The sequence below is a fragment of the Elephantulus edwardii genome, unplaced genomic scaffold, assembly GCF_000299155.1.
Source record: "Elephantulus edwardii isolate Elephantulus edwardi_28Jun2011 unplaced genomic scaffold, EleEdw1.0 scaffold00038, whole genome shotgun sequence".
In the NCBI taxonomy this organism is placed as follows: Eukaryota; Metazoa; Chordata; class Mammalia; order Macroscelidea; family Macroscelididae; genus Elephantulus; species Elephantulus edwardii.
This window is the reverse complement of record NW_006399788.1, coordinates 18,943,477-18,965,631: the sequence shown is the minus strand read 5'-3', so window position 1 is coordinate 18,965,631 and position 22,155 is coordinate 18,943,477. Positions and strand designations below refer to the sequence as shown.

Sequence of the window (22,155 nt, the reverse complement as noted above, 5' to 3'; positions counted from 1 at the left end):
AGGGCTGTTGTACATAGGGTCACTATGAGTCACAAGCAACTTGATGGCACATAACAACAACAACAACAACAACAACAACATATAGAGTCAGGAAACAAAAAAGAAAATTTGCCTCTGAGTCACCCATTTACAAGTTATGCCACCTTGGCGCCTATTAGTTCAGTTGCCTATAAAGCTTAGATTAGAATAACCACCTCATATATTTGTTTACGTGTGAAATAAATAAGAGAACAATTATGAAAGTCCTTTCTACACTGTCAAATATGCTGACTTGCTGTCAGTGGAAGCACAGTGGGGTCAGCTTACCACATCACCAATCTTGACCTATGGCTGGATGGACTGGACCAATCCTGAAGGCCTTGGGTGTGTGGATATACAGACATGTCCATTGCTTATCAGAATACCTCAAACCTCACCCAGTGGGGTATAGAGAGGTAGCTAAGCCCCATCCACGCAGGGCTTTCTAATTCACACTTCTCAATATCTCTGATTGGCCAGGTACAAGGCAGTCATCTGAGGCCATAGGTTACCTGGTGAGTGAAAGATACCAGCAAACTGCAGCCATGAGGCCAGGACAGTGATCCCAACCACGCCATTAAATTCAGAGGTGACTCCAGTTGGAGAGCGATTTTAGAAACAGGTTTAGGTGTGGATTTTGAAATGGAATGCTGTCCTCTTCCTTTTAAAGTGACAGGGTAATGGTCAAGATAATGGAATCAGAGAGAGGCTTTTATTCTGACAGCTTAACTCAGGCATAGGCCTGCTCACCATGGGGATGGCTGCTAGGAGAAAGGGTCACTCGACTGAATTTCAAATCCAAACACTGCAAAAGAAAATAGAGCTCTGAGGAGTTCAAGGTGAAGGAAAAGGCAGCCCACTTCTCTTTACATGCTCGGGTTTTTGTCCTCCACACACTTCACACTTGAGGGAGAAGCTAATGACATTGACCTTAGGGGCCCCCATTCCACCCCGGCAGTGTACACAGCTGTGGTGGGCGGTCCCTGCGGGCCTCTGCCCGCTCCAGCATGCTCCATTAATGTGGCCAAGCCAACAGCTGACTGCAAACAGTGGCAGGCGGGCACTAGGCACACGACCCCTGACACTGTGGGCCTTTTTTTCTCTTCTCTGCTCGCAGCCAATGGGCGGGCTCTCTCCACTGGCTGCCATGGCAACGAGAAGACTGCTCTGCAGTGCCCAGAACAGATGTCACATGAGCCAAGATGAATGTGGTGGGGGTGGGGAGTGCATGGTGGGGGTGGAGAAGATGGGGAGGTGGGGGGACACATTTGTAGTTAAATGGTCCCACCAGAGGGAGTGAGTCGTATTTTGAAGTAAGTGCTGAACGGTAACGTCTATTTCTTTCTTCCCTCTGTCCTTTAAGTTCCAAACACACATGTACAAACACAACTGTCCTTTCATCTCCGCTACTGAGGTGCTTGAGGCTCTCTGGCTTTCATGGCAAACATGAAAGCTATGATCTCCTCTAAACCTTAAATGAACATCGCCTCCATTACGGAAATGCAAGCAGGCAGTCTGGGACCATTTAGGAGCAGGCTGGGAAGCTCTGTTTAGGTGACTAGGAGAAACTTAGGGCCACATGGAGCTGAAACAAAATCTACAGGCATTTTAAAGACAAACGCACTGCCTCTGTAGGCAAATAAACCCTAGCTCATTCCCAGTGCCATTAAAATGAAAGGGTTCCAGCTTGCCCCCTCCCCCTTTGTAGTGTCTCTGATCATACCATCCCTGGGTTCATTTTATAGAGACGACACCCAGGCAAGTGTTATAAATCTACTTGCTTGAACAAAGACCCTTTTGTTGTCTCAAAAATAGATTCTATGCTAGTGAAAAACTGCATTCAGAAATGTTTCCACTGCCTTCCATTTACCTTACACTGAAATTAACAAGTAATTTAAATTCATGTTAATTTAAAGTAACATTAAACAAGTAAATCTATTCTCTTAGTTGGTAAAATAAGGGACGATATAGTCGGCAGGCAGGCACTTGTCACAACCCTGGCACTGCAGGCCTTTTTCCTTCCTCTCTGCTCGCAGCCAATGGGCAGGAACTTGGCCCTGTTATCAGATCACATGAATAAGTGAGAGAGAGAGAGAGAGAGAAAAAAAGGAAAAATGTATATAGGTCCTGTCCAAATCGGGCAGATGAAATGTATCAAAGGTCTCAGAGGACAGGAAAATGTTGGTTACCATTATTTTGCACTGTATTTAATTCATTCAACAAATGTTTATGGAGTGCCTGATTTGTGCAAAGTACCACAGGGTGCTGCAAAAAGGAACCAAGTAAGAGAATGCCTCATTTACAATCAAGAGGGAGAAGAGATTTGGAAAATTTCATGAGTGAGATGGAATAAGTCCTGTAAGGAAAACTCCAGGAAATCAGGAAGGGGCACTTGGGAAGCATACTGGGGAATGGAGAGAGAAAAAGGAAGACACTAACCTGGTCTCTGACACCTTCACACATCAAATGCTTATGAGCATATCCTTAGGAGGCCCTATCATTATCCTGAGTTGCAAATCAGGAGATTGAGGCTGAGAGTGGGTAGGTAACTAGCCCAGGTCATACAACAAACGGGACAGAGCTATTGCTGCCCCACCTCAGCCATACATACTGTACCATGACAGCTTTTGCTCCTTCTACAGACGAGCTGTGAGTATGAGCTCAGCTGCCAACAGAATTTGGATGATGGTTTCAACCCACCCAGCACCTTCTCAGAAAAAGTGTCTAATGAGCTGCTTCCATAAAGGATTACCATGTGAAGAACCCTCTGGGATCATTCTGCACTGTCACAGGGCGTCACTACGGGCTGAAAGCACCTCAACCACACCCAACAGCAACGCAAACCAGCCCAAGTTATGCATCATTAAAAAGGATACAGTTGTGTGCATAGGCACCATCTGCTGGGCTTCGCCTAAGCGATAAATGTTCATGAAATTGTGAGCTTCAAACACTCATTGTCTATCTTCTAATACATATTTTTAAAAAAACACATTTATTCAAAAATTCATCTGGATAGCCTCTAAAATCATCTGTGTACTATTTATATGTCACACAGCACCTTCTCATGTTGTTGTGGTTGTTGTTGTTATTTACCATCGAGTAGAAATGAAATCATAACTGAACTTTCAGTGGGTTTTTAGAGGCAGAACATTGCCGAGGACGAGAGTGCCCATCTTTTCCCCACCCAGAAGCTGGTGGATTCGAACTGCATGCCTTTGATCTGGTACCAAAACTCCTTAACTATTATTAAGCTACCAGAGCTCCCTGAACATACTCATAATACCCTTCAAAGATAAGTCATGGTTTGGTGGCCTACGGGAAGTGGGAATTCACACAAATGCCACATTATGTTAAGGTTATTGTGTATACCTCCACTAAAATGAAATATCTTCTTGGTCCTCAGAATGATAACACTTTGCTATAATTCTGGCCAGTAAATGGTCAGATCCAAAGCACTTGAATGAAATGCAAAACATGTGAATGAAGACTCATTACCCAGCAAGGCCCATATTTGCCTTGGTCCAGCAAGTTGCCACTGCAAGTAAAACTCTACCCTGGAGATGCATAGTTCACTGCGGCTGCAGCAAAGGCCTGGGACCACCAGAGGGCAGTAATACAAACCAGATTTTTTTTTTTTCATTTGGGCCAAAATGTGTGCACACAGTTTAATAATATGTAAAGCCCATTATTACAAGCTTTTCCTCTCCCCACCCCCTATTAATGAACAAATGCCCAGGGGTAATGCAGATATTTCTAAATACAGTGCAAGAAAGGGCAATCTGTACTCATACACAGGGAGTCTAACACACAGTAATAAGTGGAAATGAAAATAATCACCCAGATGCAACTAAACCATTAAGGCTAAATATTTAGCTATCTGTACAGCTGCATACATAGAAACATAGATGCCTGCCTTCCAGAAACAGGCATTTAAAAACATTTATTTCACAAGTTCTTATTTAGAGTTCATAATAATACCCTTAATTATAACCACAAAGCTTTATGAAGGGTAGAAGAGAAATTCCATTTCTTCTTTGGGCATACAAAGCGAGGTGTTCCCCCCCCCTCTCGTTGACTAAAGTAAATGAATGAATTATTCAGGAACTTTTCATAGACATTTTAAAATCATAACTCTTTGCTTTATACAATAAAACACACTAACAAACAACACACTTTGAGATGACAGAGGGTGCTGCCTAATCCAGAACCACCCGCCGTGACTGACATTTATTCATGTCTGCTTGGGGCCCTCCAATGCAAACACAGGAGTTTCAATGTTGGTGAAAGCAGAAGCTTTTTCGGAGCTGTTAACTAGTCTTAAACATCATAGCAACGGCAATACAATATACTGAGAAAGTATGCTTCTAGTACATAGTTACCTGTTTCCCTGTGAACAAAGAAACAGACCCAATCCTAATATTTTCTAACTCACAACAGAAAGGACATCATGCTTGGGAGGGTGGAGGGACAGCGCAGGAGGAGAAGGCCATCTATGAGGTGGATTCATTCAGTGACTGGCGTAATTGGGATGGGAGTGTGAGAGACAGTGCGATTGGCATAGGATAGAGCAGAGTTTTAGGGCTGTTGTACATAGGGTCACTATGAGTCACAAGCGACTCGACGGCACATAACAACACCACCACCACCACAACAGAAATGAGGATTCCCTGATGCTGTATTCTAACAGTAATTTGGTAAAATTTGCAGATCTATGAGAAGAAAGAAAAAAAAAAGAAGGCAAGATTGAGCTGTTACTGGTTTTGCTAGCATTGCAGGCAGCTTTGTCTGTGGAACCACCCTGTTAAGCCCTGCTTATCTGTAAAATCCTTGACATATTGCCAAGTACCTTCATGTAGCATGTGTAAACAGTACATGAATTCAGTCACATGACTCGACCTCTCTCCATTTATTCTCTGGGTCATGTTGGGACTGTGCATTGATCTCTCCGAGAGTCAGTTTCCTCATATAATGGTAGGACTATCGATGCTGCTTGGTCTCTCTGTGTGGATGTGAGGGCCCCTTGGCATAATCTGGAAATCAGCACAGGTATCTGTGCTTACTTCATAGTAGTTTCACTCTTGTCTTTTCTCCATTTTATAAACAAAGAATTACAGTCACAGAGACTTGTCCACAGTAACACCCACTCATTAATAACAGAGGCAGAGCTCTACTGAGTGTTCCCACCACTCCATGGAGCTGAGCACCACACCCATCCCTATCCCCTACTCCCACCTCACAAAAAGAAAAATAATAAAACCAAAACTCTTTGCCATTGAGTTAGAACTGACTCATAGCTCACCCTCCAGCAGGTTTTCAGGGGCTGTAAATCACACAGGAGGAGAGATTTCCCATCCTTCTCCTGTAGAGCAGCTGGTAGATTCAAATCACCTGCTTTTAGGTTGGCAACACAACACCTTACCTAATAGAGCAGAATTCTGAGCTCGCCAAACAGGGGTAAAAATTGAGACTTGTATTTGTTTGTATTTGAGTACTTGTATTTGTTGACAATTTGCATGTGTCAAGGACAGGCACTGAGAAAACAAAGATGAATAGGAGACCCCAAAGAGTTTGCCTGAAAAAGAAAACTCACTGCTGGCCTTCCTGTGGGTTTCGGAGGCTGTAACTAAGCCACACAGAAGGAGATTGCTCATCTTTCTCCAGCAGAGGAGCTGGGAGATACAAACCACCACACGTGCTGCCTTTGGATTAGCAGTGCAAAGAGTCTACCTGGTGGAGAAGACAGCAGGATATTTTGTGCAGTGACTGCTTACAAAACACTCTCCAGGAAAGATGTGTGGAGAAAAGTACACGACAACAAACTTTATGAAGTTCTTCTTGAGGTAGTGCTGTTTAAAACAACTGTAACTTGAGCTTGATGACTAATTAGTACATCCTCACTATTTGATAAGACAGCTCATGTATCACTTTACTGAGGAAGGTGAACTTCACTGTAGTGCTCTTCCCCTACACACACACACACACACACACACACACACACACACACTCACACACTTTTCTTCATTGTGGGAAGAGAAGGATAGTTTCAGCCAAAGAGGCTTCTTAAAAGAAAACAAAGGATCCATACCTCCTAGCAAGCAATTAACAGGTCCAGCTCTATTATGACAATTGTATTACGACTGGATATTTACTGAATACATTTAATCTCTCGCAATTGAGGTGGCATAATTAAAACTACTTTCTGAACAGGAAAATTAAAGGGGTTCAGCTTCAAGCAATGTTTACTGTTAATACTACAAGCTGCCTTCTTTTATGTGTACATTATATAGATACCTAATCTAATTTCTTAAATGAAGGAAATTTTGCTGTCCACACTTGTTATTGTTGTTAGCTTACAAAGTTGGCCCTGGACCACTGTGATTCATCGGCTGATTGTTTGCAAGTAGATGGCAAGGCCTTTCTTTGTAGTCTATCTCAGTTTGCAAGCTCTGCTGAAATCTGGTCAGTATCACAGCACCTTAAAACTCTTCAATGACAGACAGGAGTGGTGGCTGTGTTTGTGGCACCCTGGCTGGGAACAGGGCCTCTGCCTCTTACATGGATGGCTAGAATGCTACCACTGAAATATATGTGTGTATGTATATATAATTTTTAAATGAAGATCAGAAATACTAAGAATGGTGGATAGTAAGTGACTTGAAGTGTACTAGAACACTCTTGTCAGTAATTTAAAATATATTTGGACACACACACACACACACAGAATTGTCTTTTTTCCCACCTCCTCAAACACTCTTCTAGCTCATTGGGTTTTGTTTATTTGCCAGTTTCCTATAGCTATTTTTGTCATGCAGTTTTATATATTTTAAGAGGTCATATAAAGGTAAATTTTGGTCTTTTTATAAAGGCTGAAATATTGGAAAGTAGATAACATAATGTAAACTGCTACTACCTTTTAAAGTTCCCAAGAAAGAGGAAATCAAATAGCTAAGTTCTTAAAAAAAATCTCAAACAGAAACAAAACAGTAACTCAAAAAACCCCTGAACATGTTTGGTACATGGTCCTGGAATTCAGAGCAAACTGAGCATGGTAACCTGCCTCTTTGAAGCTGCCTAGGAAGATAAGTCCCCAATTTCAGTCTCTCTCTTAGGGAAGATGAGAGACAATGGCACTGGAAATGAGGTTTTGGGGAGTACAGTCAATTGAATTAGGGCTTCCCTTGCCCCCATCCCTCAAATGCCTCAACCAGAATTCCTCGAACTTGTGAATTACAATATATAGCAAAGACTTTGCACATGTGATCAAATTAAGGGTCTTCAGACAGAAAGATTATGATGGATTATCTGGGTGAAACCTGATGCAGTCACAAGGGTCCTGACTAAAGAGAGCCAGAGGAACAAAACAGGCATAAATATCTGTTATTTTAAGCCCACAAGCTTTAAGGCAGCTTTTTACAGTCTCATTCTCATTGCTATCTGGTCAGAAAAAGATTCATGTTTGAACCTCCACTGGGTTTCCATACAGCAAGATATTTCCCATCTTTTTCTCCACAAAGTGATGGTGGATTTCAACCACCAGAGAAGAGTGACATTTCAGTTAGCTTCACAGCTCTCTATAAATGATGCCACTAGGAAACTAATACAGGTATGATGATTTAGGGGTTTTGTAAACTAGGGGGAAAAGATCATTTAATGTAACAATATTTACTCTTATCCAGCATTGTTTCGTGCTCATAATGTTTAACAATTTCTTGTGAGAAGAGATCTTGCAAGATTGAATTTGGGACAAAAACACTGCCACTAACATATTGTTGCTCTAGGTATCCAGTACATGCTTAACAAAACAGACTTTCTTCAACTCTCTGACTTTGATCTCTTTGTTTCTAAAGCTGGTCCAAACAGAAGTTAACTCTAGAGGACAAAGTGAGATCAAGTCCTCACGACTGTCAAGGGCATGACAGTAAAATCTTCTGAGTTTCACAGGGTTCTCATTGCATCAGATCTCTAATGACTCTTGAGTTTTATTCAAAAGTTCTAATATCTGGGCCAAAGTGATACATTACATTTTAGATATACCATAAATTAGACACTTGAATTAGAATGTGTATACATGTCATAGAGACATGACAACATAACTGTGAAGATCCCTGTAGGTCATGTAGGATTTATTCCATGGAGACGCCATGGAAGAGCTGGACAAAGGGAAACAACATAATATGAATGGTGTTCATAAATATTACTCTGTGTGGATTTGGGGGATAGTGGAGAGTAAAGAAATCCAGTAGTTCAAACAAAAGATTATAGTGGCCTCAACAATAACAGTGAACCTGAAAACGGAAAGAGAAATAGACACATTTGATAGATGGTAGCCTATCTATAGGCAGTAGAATCTAGAATAATCTGATTAATTGAATGTCAGTGGTGAGGGGAAGTGATGAATCATAGTGACTCCTAGGTGTCTTGTTTAAGCAAATTTTTTTTTTAAAAGATGGATAGAGAAGTCTGTCAATGGGTAGGGTAGAAAAAGACAGCTATAGAGTTTTGGGAGGGAGTAAACGTTCAAATCAAGCCTTCAACAGAAATCTGGAGCTTTCATGGTATTCCGAACCACAAATCTGCACATTATTGACCTACAAGTTGTATTTAAGTCATGCTACAAAAGCAAGCACAAGCTTAATTGGCAGCACAAGAAGGTAGGCTATTTAAGAAAGAAATCTATTTCTCTATACCCTCCACACATATTCCACTCCTCTGCTTCTCTCTTTTACACACACACACACACACACACACACACACACACACACACACTAAACCACAACCCACCAGGCCGCTAACTGGAGAGCACAGGGAACCACTGGAACTGAATATCTGGCTTTATTCTAAGTGCTTTAGGAGATAAAATGAAATAATCTAATGGAATCTTTATTCTAAAAATGCTAGTGATAATATATCATTACATACTATTTTTATCCTTCACTTTGGGGACTTCAAAATGACACTGTATTGAGCATAGGCTAACACAGAGGATGACAGATAGGAGATTACTGGGCAACTGAAATTTAGAAGAAAATTGCAGCAAATACGCCAGCATTAGAGCTATATATTGGAGATTAAGATAACTAGGTGGGTGGATGTGTAAATGGATTAAAACAGATTAGAGACTGGGTAATAGTTGGGTTTTTTTTTTTTTTTAAATTACATTAAAATATAATGGACAATTTAGCACTCACTCCGCTAAAGTTTTCTTTTTATTAAAATGTAACATTCTGCAAAATACACACAAAGGAAATATTGCTCTGTCTACTTTTTAATGATTGAAAATACCTAAAAAAGCCTGCTTACTGTGAACAAAGTTTGAGAAATTTAGAAGCAAGATCATATGACCAGGAGAACAATTTATTAATTCTCTACCTAATGTCAAGATATGTAACCTAAAAGTGTGTTAGCTACCCAGTCCTTCTCTAGGGAAAATACCACAAATGGGTGTTGGTGGTGTAGTGGTGGGCACAGCTTCCTTCCAAATACCACAAATGGGTGTCTTTAACAAATGGAAATTTATTATCTCACAGTTTAGAAGGCAAGAAACATGAATTCACGATGCTGAGTCTAGAGGAGGCTCTCTCTGTTGTTTCTGGGTGAAGGTCTTTCTCTTCATTCACTCTCTGCATCCCGGTTCCTGGGCATCAGTCTTAATTCACCCCTTATCTGCTGTTTCACTCTATTTTTAAAAGAGATCGACTCAAGGTACACGCTACCGTAATACTGCTTTATTAACTTGAATTTCAAACAAAACCAGAGATTTTTAGAAATCGTCACGTATTTTGCACATATTCTGGGGGAACACAATTCAATCTCTAACAAAATGTGAGCAAAAGATGAAATTCTTAAATGAGGATGAATTATATTTTCAGGTTGTAAAATTACTTGTGAACCATCTCCCTCCCCACTACCAAAGGCCAAGATGTAGTTTGGGATGTAAGAAAATACTTCGCTATGATAGGTTCACTTGGTAGAAAAATTTATCTACATTGATAATGAAAAAGCAATAAATAACATATTTTAGTATATTCTCCAATTAATAACAAATAATTCCACCATTATAGTCTTTAGAGGGGAAAACATAAGATTAAGATAATTCTTTATCAAGGACAAAACCATCCCCTACATTCCATCCAAGTCTTCAGTTTATCAACAGATATTAAGCAGCTATCTTAACAGCTGGAAACAGAATCTAGTGTTTTGATGTTTGGGAATCCAGTGAGAAGTTTGTATATCACACTGATCTCCCTTTTTAAAAAGTTTCCTGCTTCCTCTAATCTGATTCGAAATGAGCAAATGTCTTCACCCTTCCTATGCTTGCTGGTAAGCCTCGTAGCTACAACCCAGCCAATTTCGCAGAAAACCTCACTTTAGATGGAAAATCACTTTTGGTTTCTGGCTCATCAGCAGTATTGCACATCTAATTAGCCCAACAATTGGTCCCTGCGATAAAATCAGCTAATTTTATGTTCAAATGGCTGCTCTGTGGTAAGCAATACTGTCACTCTAAACTTCTCATATAAAGAAGTTGCTGAAGAAGCTGGTTACAAGGGGGGTCACTGGGGGCAAACTAGTGAAGACTATTAAATTAGTAACCTGAGTCAACGTTATAGTTAGTGCATGGCGGTCCCCGCAGGACTTAACTAAGATGAATTCCCAGAATTCAGTGACAAGGCCAAAAATGCCAACCTTTAAAGGGCGAAATGATATGTAGAAAACGAACGAAATTAGTCATCTGCAGAATTTTCCTACTCTTAGAAACAAATCCTCAATGTTTCTGCTGAGATGATGGAGCTCTAGACCCTAAATCTAGATGTGCTACAAAACGACTCTTCTAATTGAAACACTAGTGTTCTTTCAGGGGTTTGGTTTAAGGCTACAGACTTGCTATAAAACAGAGAAAAGACATTTCAGACCCCCTCTTCAGCATTCAGCTCTTCTTGTTAAAGCAATTGGTGGACTCTGAGAGTCTCCTACCTTGTGGAATCTATTAGGAACTGAATCACCCTTTAAGTTAAATGTAAAGCACGTATGGACTTCATTATGTAGGAGAAGCTCACAGGCACTGACTGTTAGCCCAGCCCCTACTGCAGTCACTAGTTCTGCACAGACTCTGGTTAGCCTTGTGTAGGTGCAACTGCACAGCAGTCACCTTCACATCCACATATGTGTCTTTTGCCTTCCTCTCTAGGGATGCAGTGTTCTGCCTGAGACCACCCATGTGCGGCCTAGAAGTGCACAGTGAGCTCTGACCAATGGGGTACCTGATCCAACAGAACCTTTCCTCCTCTTGAATGACTGGTCCTGAGGTATATTTCATAAAGTTTCTTAGAGGAGTCTTTAGAATCAAGCAGCCAGTCACAAGTGGTAACTTGTATTGGCTCCTCTCCTTTTCCATTCTCTCTGCCTCTGACATTTCCTCCTTGGCACTGCAGTCTTCAAGAAGTAAACCTTTGTCTATGAAGTTACACTGTGTGGGACTTAGGCTACGAGCAAAATCAAAACGGTGACCTGTGTGAGATTGTACAATTAGCTCTACAGTTTATCAGCATAGGATATGCCATCAAACATCACATCCTTTAGTGAGTTGGGGGAAAAACCCAACAGCAAACCTACTTCATCTTGTGTGGTGTGCATCTCCAGAAGAAGAACAGAGACAGTGGAGGCCAGAAGGATTCTTCTAACAGTGTTTCTGAGAAGAGATATGGCAGCAGTTGGTCCTTTGTTTCTGTTGTTGTTGTTGTGTACCATCGAGTGGGAGCCGACCCGAGCCGACTCTCCAGCAGGTTTTCAGAGGCAGTTAATCACAAGGGAGGACCCTGCCCCTCCTTCACCCGAGGAGCAGCTGGTGGATGCCAGCTGTGTGCCTTCGGCATTGCAGTGCACCTTCCTGCCATTAGCCATGAGAGCGTCCTTCGTTAATAATAAAGTAGTATTATGTAGTCATGCAAAACAAGAGCTCTACTGGGGAAATAAGACATACCAATCTTTATGAAAAAGGCCTCTTGTTTAGCTAACATGCCTGGGCCCAGAATATCCCATAGCACTTGATCATAATTATCTTTGATGGCCTAGTGGTTAGGGAGTTGTGCTGCTGACCGTGAAGTGCATTGTTTGAATTCACCAGTTGATCCACAGGAGAAAGATTACAGTCTCCTCCCATGGGCTTTACAGCCTCTGAGAACCTACCAGTGGGAAAGCTACGAGCCACTTCCTACTTGATGGCAATGAATTGAGTTGTTAATCTGGAATTTAAGATTAACATTCTCAAAACAACTGAGGCAATGACAACAAAAATTAACTTTCATACCCAAATTTTTTTATATATGTGTGTGCCCTGGTGGCCTAATGGCAAGAAGCTGCGCTGCAGTCCTGAAGGCACACAGTTCGAGGCCACCAGCTGCCCATGGGAGAAAAATGGGCAGTCTCCTCTTGTGTGATTAACTCCCTGTGAAAAACCACTGGAGGGTCAGCTATGGATCGGTTCTGACCCTATGGTACACAACAACAACAATATATGCATATATATTATCATTATATATCATCAGATTGAAACCAACTCATAGCTGAGTCTCCAGTGGGTTTTCAGAGGCTATAAATCACATGGCAGGAGACTGCCCATCTTTCTCTTGCAGAGTAGCTAGTGGAATCGAACCACTTGCTTTTGGGTTGGCAGTACAGCTCCTTTCCTCTAGGCCACCAGAGGTTACATACATATTAAATCAACATGGACTCCATTCAAAGCTAAGAGTAAGAAATTATATAATTATGGTGAGGTAAAAATTAGAGAATAAGTAAGCTTCTTAGTAACTGTGCAAAGCACTGACTATTTGAACCTACAATCTTCTTTCTTTGCACCCAAATATCATCTCATTTTGAGACAATCTAGAGAAAATTATTACCTTTTAAGGTTCTTCTAGTTTTACTGTTGGTTTCCTGAGAAATTATGAATCATACATCGGGTAATAAATATATAGCATTAACCACAGTAATTTAATGGGCACTATTAACATTGGCTTTATGGTATAATACAATGTGATGACAATACACATACATTTTAAGGACTCCCTTGAGATGGATTCTCTATAGTGTTTTCCTTGCTGTAGATATTCCCATATAGTCTCTTAAATATTGTTGTTCATTAGAGTCTAAGCCTTCTTCTCAGTTCTCTTCTAACTTTTCCTATATTATTTTATCAGCTTCCAGGGCTTCATTTACTAAATATATGTTGTTTGCTTCAAATAGTATTAAAACCTAACATTTATTGAATGCTTACATTATTCTAGGAGTCCCGGTGGCTGGCATCGCAGGTTCCACATTAAGCTGCTAATCAAAAGGTCAGTGTTTAAATTCACACTAACTAGTCAATCCATGAGAGAAAAATGAGGTAATATATCTCTGATAAACTTTATAGCCGTGGATATCGATAAAGAGTCACCATAAGTTGGAATCAATTTGATGTCAGCAGGTTTCGATTTTGTGTTCTAGAACCTGTGATATATAAGCATTCACCCAGTTTACAGTTCCCACAACCCTTGTGAAGAGATAGAAACAGCCCAAATTGCCTCCCAACCACCAGATGGTGGTTGCCGTTGTGTACCATCGAGTAGGAACTGACCTATAGAGGCCACTCCAACAGATTTACAGAAGCAGTAAATTGTACGGGAGAAGATTGCCCATCTTTCTCTCATGGAACAGCAGGCAGATTCAAACCACATACCTTTGTCTTGGCAGTGCAATTCCTTACCACTAAGTCACCAGAGTATAACAAGTATAACTTTCCCACAAATCTGACTCAAGTCTCCTATACCTTTGTCCATATTCCTTCCGTCCTTTGCCACATGGGTTGCTTTACAACACAACAGATTATTTCTTCTGGGACAAGTGATATCAGAGAAAATAAGAAAAGTGAGCTTTCACAAGTAAGCTACAACTTTTAACAACCTGAGCTCAAAAGTGATGTTCTAATGTTTCTGTCATTCACATGAAGTGAATCATATATATCCAGCACACATTCAAGGGGAGAAGAGTACACAGGGTGGGAGTATTGCGGGTCATTCTAGAGGTTGTCTACTATAGGAATTAGGTTCAGTTATCACATAAACTTATCACAGCGTTGGCGTCCAAGAGGTGAATAAGGTTGAGGAAAGAGGAGCTACCTGCATCTTTCTCAGCCCACAGTGCTTTTTGAAGTTGAACTGACTGTGAGTTTCTTGTATGTGGTGTGTTGGTTTTTTTTCCTCCAGTTGGCACACTCCTGGCCCAATCTTCTCTTTTCCGATGCCTCTCTACCACCATAGAAAAAAGTCAGTGAACCTACATATTTTCTTGGAGATTGTTGCATACTAGACTTTTCACATAATTCTAAACTAGATTAACATTATAGCAACTACTGTGCACTACCAAAGAATAGACAGGTATGTCTTGGAAAAGGTGCAGCCATAATGCTCCTTGGAGGCAAGGATGTCAAAGCTTCATCTCTTATCCTTTGGACAGGTTGCTAGAAAAGGCTATTCCTTGGAAAAGGACATCATGCTTGGAAAGGTGAAGGGTCAGCTAAAGAGAGGAAGACCTCCATCGAGATGGATTGACATGGTGCCTTAAGCCGTATATAGCAGTATATAGGCTCGAGTGTATCAGAGAGTGTGAGGATGTCACAGGATAGGACAAGGCTTAGGACTGTTGTTGTTCATTGGGTCACTAGGAGTTGTACTTGACTTGACAGCACCCAACACCACTACTATTTAGCTCTACCATTAATTATTAATCTAGATCTAAAATTGTCATGATAAGTAACATTTAAATTTTATCCTGGCACAGTAAATAAGAAAGAACCTCAAGTTGCTTTTAGAAACATTAAATCTCTATTAAAGCACATTTTAAAAATTTTATACTGGTTGATATTGAAAAGCAATTATTGTCATTGTGTATTGTGATATTTCTGAAGAGTATTTATCATTGATGTTACTGGAGAGAGAGAGAAAGATAGAGAGAGGGAATATGAGTGCATAAGAGGCTACACATTCATTGAGATGTTGTTGTTTGTTGTTGTGCATTGTCAGGTCCGAACTGACCCATAGGTAACCCTCTGGTGGGTTTTTAGAGGCAGTTAATCGCAAGGGAGGAGAACGCTCATCGTTTTCCCAAGGAACACCTGGTGGATTCAGACCATGTAGCCTTTGGGATTGCAACACAGCTTCTTGCAACTAGGTCACGAGAGCTCCCTCATGAGTTTATTATAAAAAGGTAGCACATCTGACCTTTCAAGGACAGAGGAACCAGGGTCCCTAAGCATTCAGCAGGCGACAGAGGAGGAGGAGGAAGAGGACAGTGATGGCAGTGAGGAGGAAGTCAGCAACTCTGAGGACCATGGCACAGAAGCAGAGGCGGGGCTGAGCCCAGAGGAGCTGCAGTGCTTGACCCAGGGGCCAGAGGATGAGCTGGAGGACCTGCTCAGCTCTCAGAGGAGGACTGAGGCCACCTTGGCCAGTGACTGCAGACAGGACTTTATTTTTACAACATGAAAAGACCAAAAGCACCAAAAGCTAGGCTGCCCCCTTGGGTGGAAGCCCTGGGTTGTGAACATTATTACAGAGCTGGTCCCCTGTGGCCCCCACTCCTCTGGAAGGAAACTGCCTCTCCTGATTGCAGGATGCACAAGGCCCCAGAGCAGGCCCAGTCCCACACATCTAGGAGTGCTGGGGCCTGGAGGAGCCTACATGAACCATAGTGGCCTCTGAGTCTCCTGTCTTTGGCTTGTCTGCTGGTGTTGGGGTATGGGGATACCACGCCCCTGGGAACCCAGGCACAGGCAGGCTGCTCCACTCTGCAGCACCCCACCTTAGTGTCTTTGGGACTAGTTCCCTTTTTTTCCCATTTTTTTTAAAGCCACATGTTTTCTTACTGTTAAAAAAAGATACATACTTAAGGATCTACTTTTAAATTTTCATTAAAAAACAGTTACTGAGCACAATGGCTCTACTTCAAGAGGATGATAGAAATTGGGAGTGGGGGGATTACAAATGCAACATCTTCCAAGTGAAAAGAAGTCAAGCCATTTTTCTAAAGATAGGAAACTAGGGTAAATAATGATGGCCCAACCCAACACAGAAGCGAGAGCAGTCCCTACCTTTTGATATTCCTCTTTGGATTGTAAGGCCGCCTCCATTTGCTTGGCAGAGGTGGGATAGATGGCTGAACGGTACTGTGTTCCATAATCATTGCCTTGGCGCATGCCTGGTAATGTGGAAAACAGAGAGAATGACTGGAGTTGAATGAGTAACAATGCCCAAATCTAAGCAAACCTCTGCCGTGTTGAGGAATTATTTTTTTTAACATTTTATATTAGTTTGAATACAAAATTAGTATACATTGTGTTTCACACTCTCCTGCATTCACTTTGTGGTTCATACAATCATCCCCATTCATAGTATTTTCTAAAATTATTCACCACAGGCATTTGTTTTATTATGCTCTCTATGACTGATGTTCTGCTCAGTGCTTGTTTTAATATCACTTTGACATCATTTCTTTAAAATTCAATTCAATTAATTGTCATTGAGTTGGAACCAATTCATAGCTGACCCCTCCAGCAGGCTGCCAGAGGCTGTAAATTGCATGAGAGGAGATTTCCTGTCTTTCTCCAGAAAAGCACCTGGTGGATTCTGTTTGCCTGTAGGATGGCAGCATAACTCTTGATCACTGAGACCCCAGAGAGTCCATTTTTTTTTTCTTTAACAAGCATGAAATACATCTACTTTAATGATAGAAATCAATTGCATGTCTTGAAACATATTAGATGTGTTAGAAATAGCCTGGATATTCTTGTTAAAATAACTGATGCAGTAGGTCTAAGGTGAGCCTAAGACATTTCCAAGACACTATCAGGGGATCATATTCTCTAGGCACAATTTGAGTAGCAAGTGTTTTGAGTTTGCCAAAAATATCTTCAAAGTTCCTTATTTAATACTTTACCAATATTCTCATTTCCGATAATATTTTAATGAGAAAAATCTAAATCTTTCAAACGAATTTGTGTCAGGTGTAGCAGGTAAAAGGCTCCCTCAGCGCAACTTGCAATGAACACACTTTACAGTGAACTTTTAACTCCCTCTTTAAGAATTAGTTCGAGCATCTTCTAGCTGGTTAACTTTCCTTCATTACAGTTTGTCAGCTGGGATGGTCATTTACCTTCTTGCTTCTTCACTACATTTTGCAGGTACCTCTTTCAGAGGTTTCAATGCACTAAATTGTTACTATGTTTATTCATCTTCCTCTTATAAGAACCTTCCAGAAAGTGACAGTTTAGATCTAGAAGACCTCGTAGCATGTCAGACATATGTAGATATTTCTACAAATACTTTTTATATAAAGAGTAGATGAGTTAATATATTGTGATCTTTATTAAAGTCTGAAAATAGTAATCAATCAATACTCTTTTGTCATATTTCATTTGTATTATTCTATACAAATAAGAAAATTACTTGAAGAACTGCCCAAAAAAAGTACACTAACCAGCGAATTAATTTGACTAATAGAGGTAAAAAGAGCTTTTGGTGGTCTAATAAGTAGGAAGCAATGCCACCAAACCAAAGATCCGTAACTGAAATCTCCCAGCGGCTCCTCCTGTGTGATTTACAGCCTTTGAAAACCTGCTGCTGGGTTACCTATGAGTCTGCTCCAAATCTACAGCAATGAGCTCATTTTGTTAAGATACTTATAAGTAGAGATTTTGTGACTTCTTCCCATTTTTTTGCATAATGACACAATGATTCATTCCTGTTCCTTCTGAAACATTCTCCGTGAAAGAAAACAGGTGGATTTTCAATAAGTTTAAAACCCACTCTCTGACCTCTTCTCATTATCGGAAGATACCAACAAAGCAGGATATCCATGTGGGGCTGTTTATATGTAGTTGTTTTCTTGTTATTTTATTTTAAAAGAGAAATTATTATCTGAGCTAAAGAGAACCAGCAGGTGTAATTCATTTATATTTTTCAACAAGTACTTGGCTGAAGGTCTTTGAATTATCACGAAATCACAGAAATTTTTGCTTATGGGTAAAAACTGACTTCTTAGCAAACAACACAGGAATAATTAAGAATCACACTGAAGGTAAGGTATAACATGGGCTTCTGCACTGATCATACTTTACATAAATAATTTGGTAGACGGAGTATACAATGAGATACGTAAGTTTACATAAATAGATGTTCTCTTGTTGTAACATGACAACCTAAGGGGAAACAACTGCACAGTTTCACAGATTTCTCGAATACCCATATTGTTCCTGTTACTGTGGCTTTTATATTCCATGTACAGATTTAAGGTGCCCCAACTCACTCACAGCAGCATTAACAGCTCTGTCCCAGTCTCCTTTCACCTCCGCCTTTTACAAATCTTAAAACCACTATTCATCTGTCAGAAAGATCAGAGCTACTACCACAGTTACAACTACTGTGTCTATGCAGAGTCTTGTAAATTTGTATTTACAACTCTGACCTTCCAGTGTCAGCCTACATAGAGAGCTGAAAATGGGACATGCGGGCAAAGGGCCGTGAGCATCTTTCTAAAAGGGCTAGAGAAAGTGAGAATAGCACAGTGCTTTATTGCCCCAGAGCAGGAATCAGATAGTCCAAAACCCAACCAACTGGTGCCTCTAGAGTCACACTAGTAGCAAAGATTTGCTTATTCACTCGTGCCTCACAGACTTGACTCAGAGTTTTGGTACCAAGAATGGGCATTATGGAATTAAATTAGAGAGTTGGAAGAGACGAAGAATATCTCATAATACAAGTCCAGGTTTTAGTTCAATTCCTCAATTAGTCCAGGCTCCAGTTTCAGTTCAACAAGCAGCTTTTCCTTCCATAATAGAAGGTAAGAACAGAAAAATCCTTTAACTAGGGCCTTTATCTCAGGTCTCTTCTTGTTGCACATTGCCACAGTTCATCCATAACAATGCCACAGTATCTCCACCACCATCACAAGGGTCTTGCACTCACCAGGATCTTTCTCTCATGAGAGTCTCACTCTCACCAGCACCTTACTTCAGTCTCCCTTAAGTCATATTGCTCAGTGTGGGAAGTGCTCACTCTTTTATCCTAGTGCCATAGCTATTGATAATTTACAAAACCATATGTCTACAGTCAAGGTAGCTGAAGACCAACCAGTACTAAGGAAACAAGCATGCCTTTTTCTCTAGTAATCTTCTATTACAGTTAAATTTATATCTATTAACATAGGTCCAGTCCAGAGAAAACCATCAGGTAACATTAATCAACATGAGCTCATAGAATGAAACTTCTTCTCTTCAGCTGGTTGGTTTCTGGTCAATACATCCCCAGCTACCCTTGGCTAGGTCCAAACAGGCAGCAGATGGCAAACTCAGGAGTCCACACTTCTTCCTGTATTTCAGACCAGCTTGTCCCCTTATTCAATCTTAGCCCCACATGGACTAAGTCAGCAAATCACTACTCTCTGCTCCACAAACCACGAACCTTTCTTCATTTACTCATTTATCATGGTAGGTGGACAGTGTTGAAGGAACAAGTCCAAATTCAACCTGTCTCTTCATTATTGTGTATCTCCCTTTTCTACTCATCAAGTGAACACAATCACCAGATTCCTTTAAATTCAAAGTCCTTGAAAGGGAGTTCTAATGTTTCTACTTTCTCTTATCAAGCAGACTCAGGTGGTCAAAATCAGCAATGCACAATCATCAGCTTTGCCTTGCCTCTATTTATTACAAAATTCTCTCCTTTTTCATAGGGTTGCACAATTCAAAGAATGGGTGGGGTGAAGGAAATGGGAAAGATCTTTTGTGAAAAACAATGTATTCAAACTTTGTAAATAAATCAAAGTAATATAGAAAAATTATCTTTTTTTCCGCTTCTCTGCTTACAGATGTAATACTCCTCAAGGTACTGGGTGGGGCTTAATCCTTAAGCTATGCTTCACACTCCACATTCTACTACTATAAACATTCTTTTAGGGCAAATTTCCCATTTTTTAATACCTAATTAATATCTGACTGGCTTACATTCATCTTCTAATTACAATATGGCTCATCAAAAACCTTAATCACTTTACAATATATCTCATCCTAACATTATGATATATAATGGGGAGAAAGCATCATCCACAGACTTAAATAAATTCTCAGATTCATCTTCATACCTTTTTGTTTCAGGCCATTAAGTAGATTCCCAACTTTTCTTTCCACCTTATGACAGCAAAACTCACCTTTTAGGTTCCCACTCCACTTTGGAGAAACAAATAATAACCATTTTAATTGTACATCTTCCCAATCCCTACAATAACAAAGCCAAACCATGTTTCTGTGAGTCTAAAACAATGAATTACAGTCCATCAGACACTGCAAATCCAGGTTTTAGCCCAACACTCACATGACACAATTCTTCAATTAGTCCAGGCTCCAGTTTCACGTAAGCAAGCAGCTTTTCCTTCTTCCATCAAAGACAAAAACAGAAAACAAAAATCCTTTAATAGTGGCCTTTATCTCAGGCCTCTTCTGGTTACACTTTGTCACAGCTTCTCCACTTCAATGCCACGATCTCTCCACCACCATCACGAAAGCCTGGCTCTTACCATGGTCTTGCTTTCACTAGTGTTTCACTCTCATTAGGGTCTTGTTCTCACCAGGACCTTGTTCCAGTCTCCTTCAAGTCTTGCTCCTCAGTGAAGGAAGCACTCTCTCTCTCTCTTTAATCCTAGTTCCACAGCTGTTAATGATTTGCAAGACCATGTGTCTACAGTTAAGATAGTGGGAAAATCAGAGAGGGCTGGTATAATGGAAAAAAAAGAGAGAAAAAAAAGAAAAGAAAAGCCAACTTTAGGCTAACACTGCACAACCTTTCTTAGATGATCTAGTAAAACTGAAACCTCCCCATGTCAAAAACAAGAGATGTACAACTAAATGGATTAAGAAACTGTGGTACACAATGAAACACTATGGAGCACCCAGTAGCCACGATTTAAAAAAACACCATAGAACTTGGGAGAGACTGCAGAACATTATGCTGATTGAACGAATTCAGTCTTCTAAGGACAAATACTGAATATGATCATTATTGTAAAAATAGAAGGATTACTAGTAAATCATGTATGGGAACCAAAGGGGAGGAGGAGTGGGAGCAGAGAGTAGGATGAGTAGGGGCAAAATCACAGGGTTACACAATTTGGTGGGTGGGGGGAAGGGGTGAAGGAAATGAGAAGAATCTGGCAAGGACCTCAAAAGGCAGGGTAATGATGAGCATGGTTCAATGGTGATTTATTTTATAAAGCAAAATATATGGGAATGGTTTCATGAAGTACAAGGTGAATGAAGAATACTGTGAAACACATTATAAGCAAGCTAATATAAAATAATTTTTTTAAAAAAAGACAAAAGAGTAAAAAAATAAAATAAAATAAACCCAATGCATGTTCTCCTCCTAATCATTCTAGCTAAATACCTGTCTGGAAAGAAGATCAGAAAGTGTTGAAGAGATAGAGTAGAAAACCAAATAAACTAAAATCTTTACTCTTATTTCCTGGAGTCTTGAATGATATCAGAGAAAGCATTAACTCACCAGTCTACTCAAAAATAATGGTGTTAGTTTGATATTTTTCCATCAGAGCTTATCTTACATTATTTTAAAGCATGCGCATGCATGCACTCATGCACGCACGCGTGTGTGCGCGCACACACACACACACACAAACACACACACATTTATTAAAAATTTATCAACAGAATTCAAAACTAAAACAAAATCCACTGTAGTGGAGTTGATTCTAACATCAACACTATAGGACACGGTAAAATTGCTTGTTAAGGTTTCTAAGGATGAAAATCTTATGGAAACAAACTACCACATCTTTATGCAACAGAGCTGCTGGTGGTTCAAACTGTTGAGCTCTAAGATAGCAGCTGAGTGTCTTCTACACTGTGCCACGAGGAGTCCTTATTAAATGGAAGAGAGATTCAAATTTATAAGTAGGTGGTTCACAGGGAAATAAGGGTTGACACTCAACAGAATGAAAAACTTATAAAACCACAGAGTTTATGATCTTATTGATTATGCATTGAATTTGCAGAAGTTTAGCATCATTAAACTTTGCACCATATTTTTTTTTTTT

The 22,155-nt window shown here is 40.3% G+C and overlaps 1 protein-coding gene across 2 annotated transcripts in view; it reads right to left on the bottom strand.

The window, feature by feature from the left end:
* LOC102856699 (mitochondrial peptide methionine sulfoxide reductase-like) overlaps nt 1–22,155 on the bottom strand; it is a 619,405-nt gene that overhangs the window by 131,310 nt on the left and 465,940 nt on the right. For both annotated transcript variants that reach the window (XM_006884879.1, XM_006884880.1), the window contains one exon: nt 16,145–16,251. In XM_006884879.1, coding sequence (XP_006884941.1) covers nt 16,145–16,251 — 107 coding nt within the window. The remainder of the gene's footprint in view (nt 1–16,144; nt 16,252–22,155) is intronic.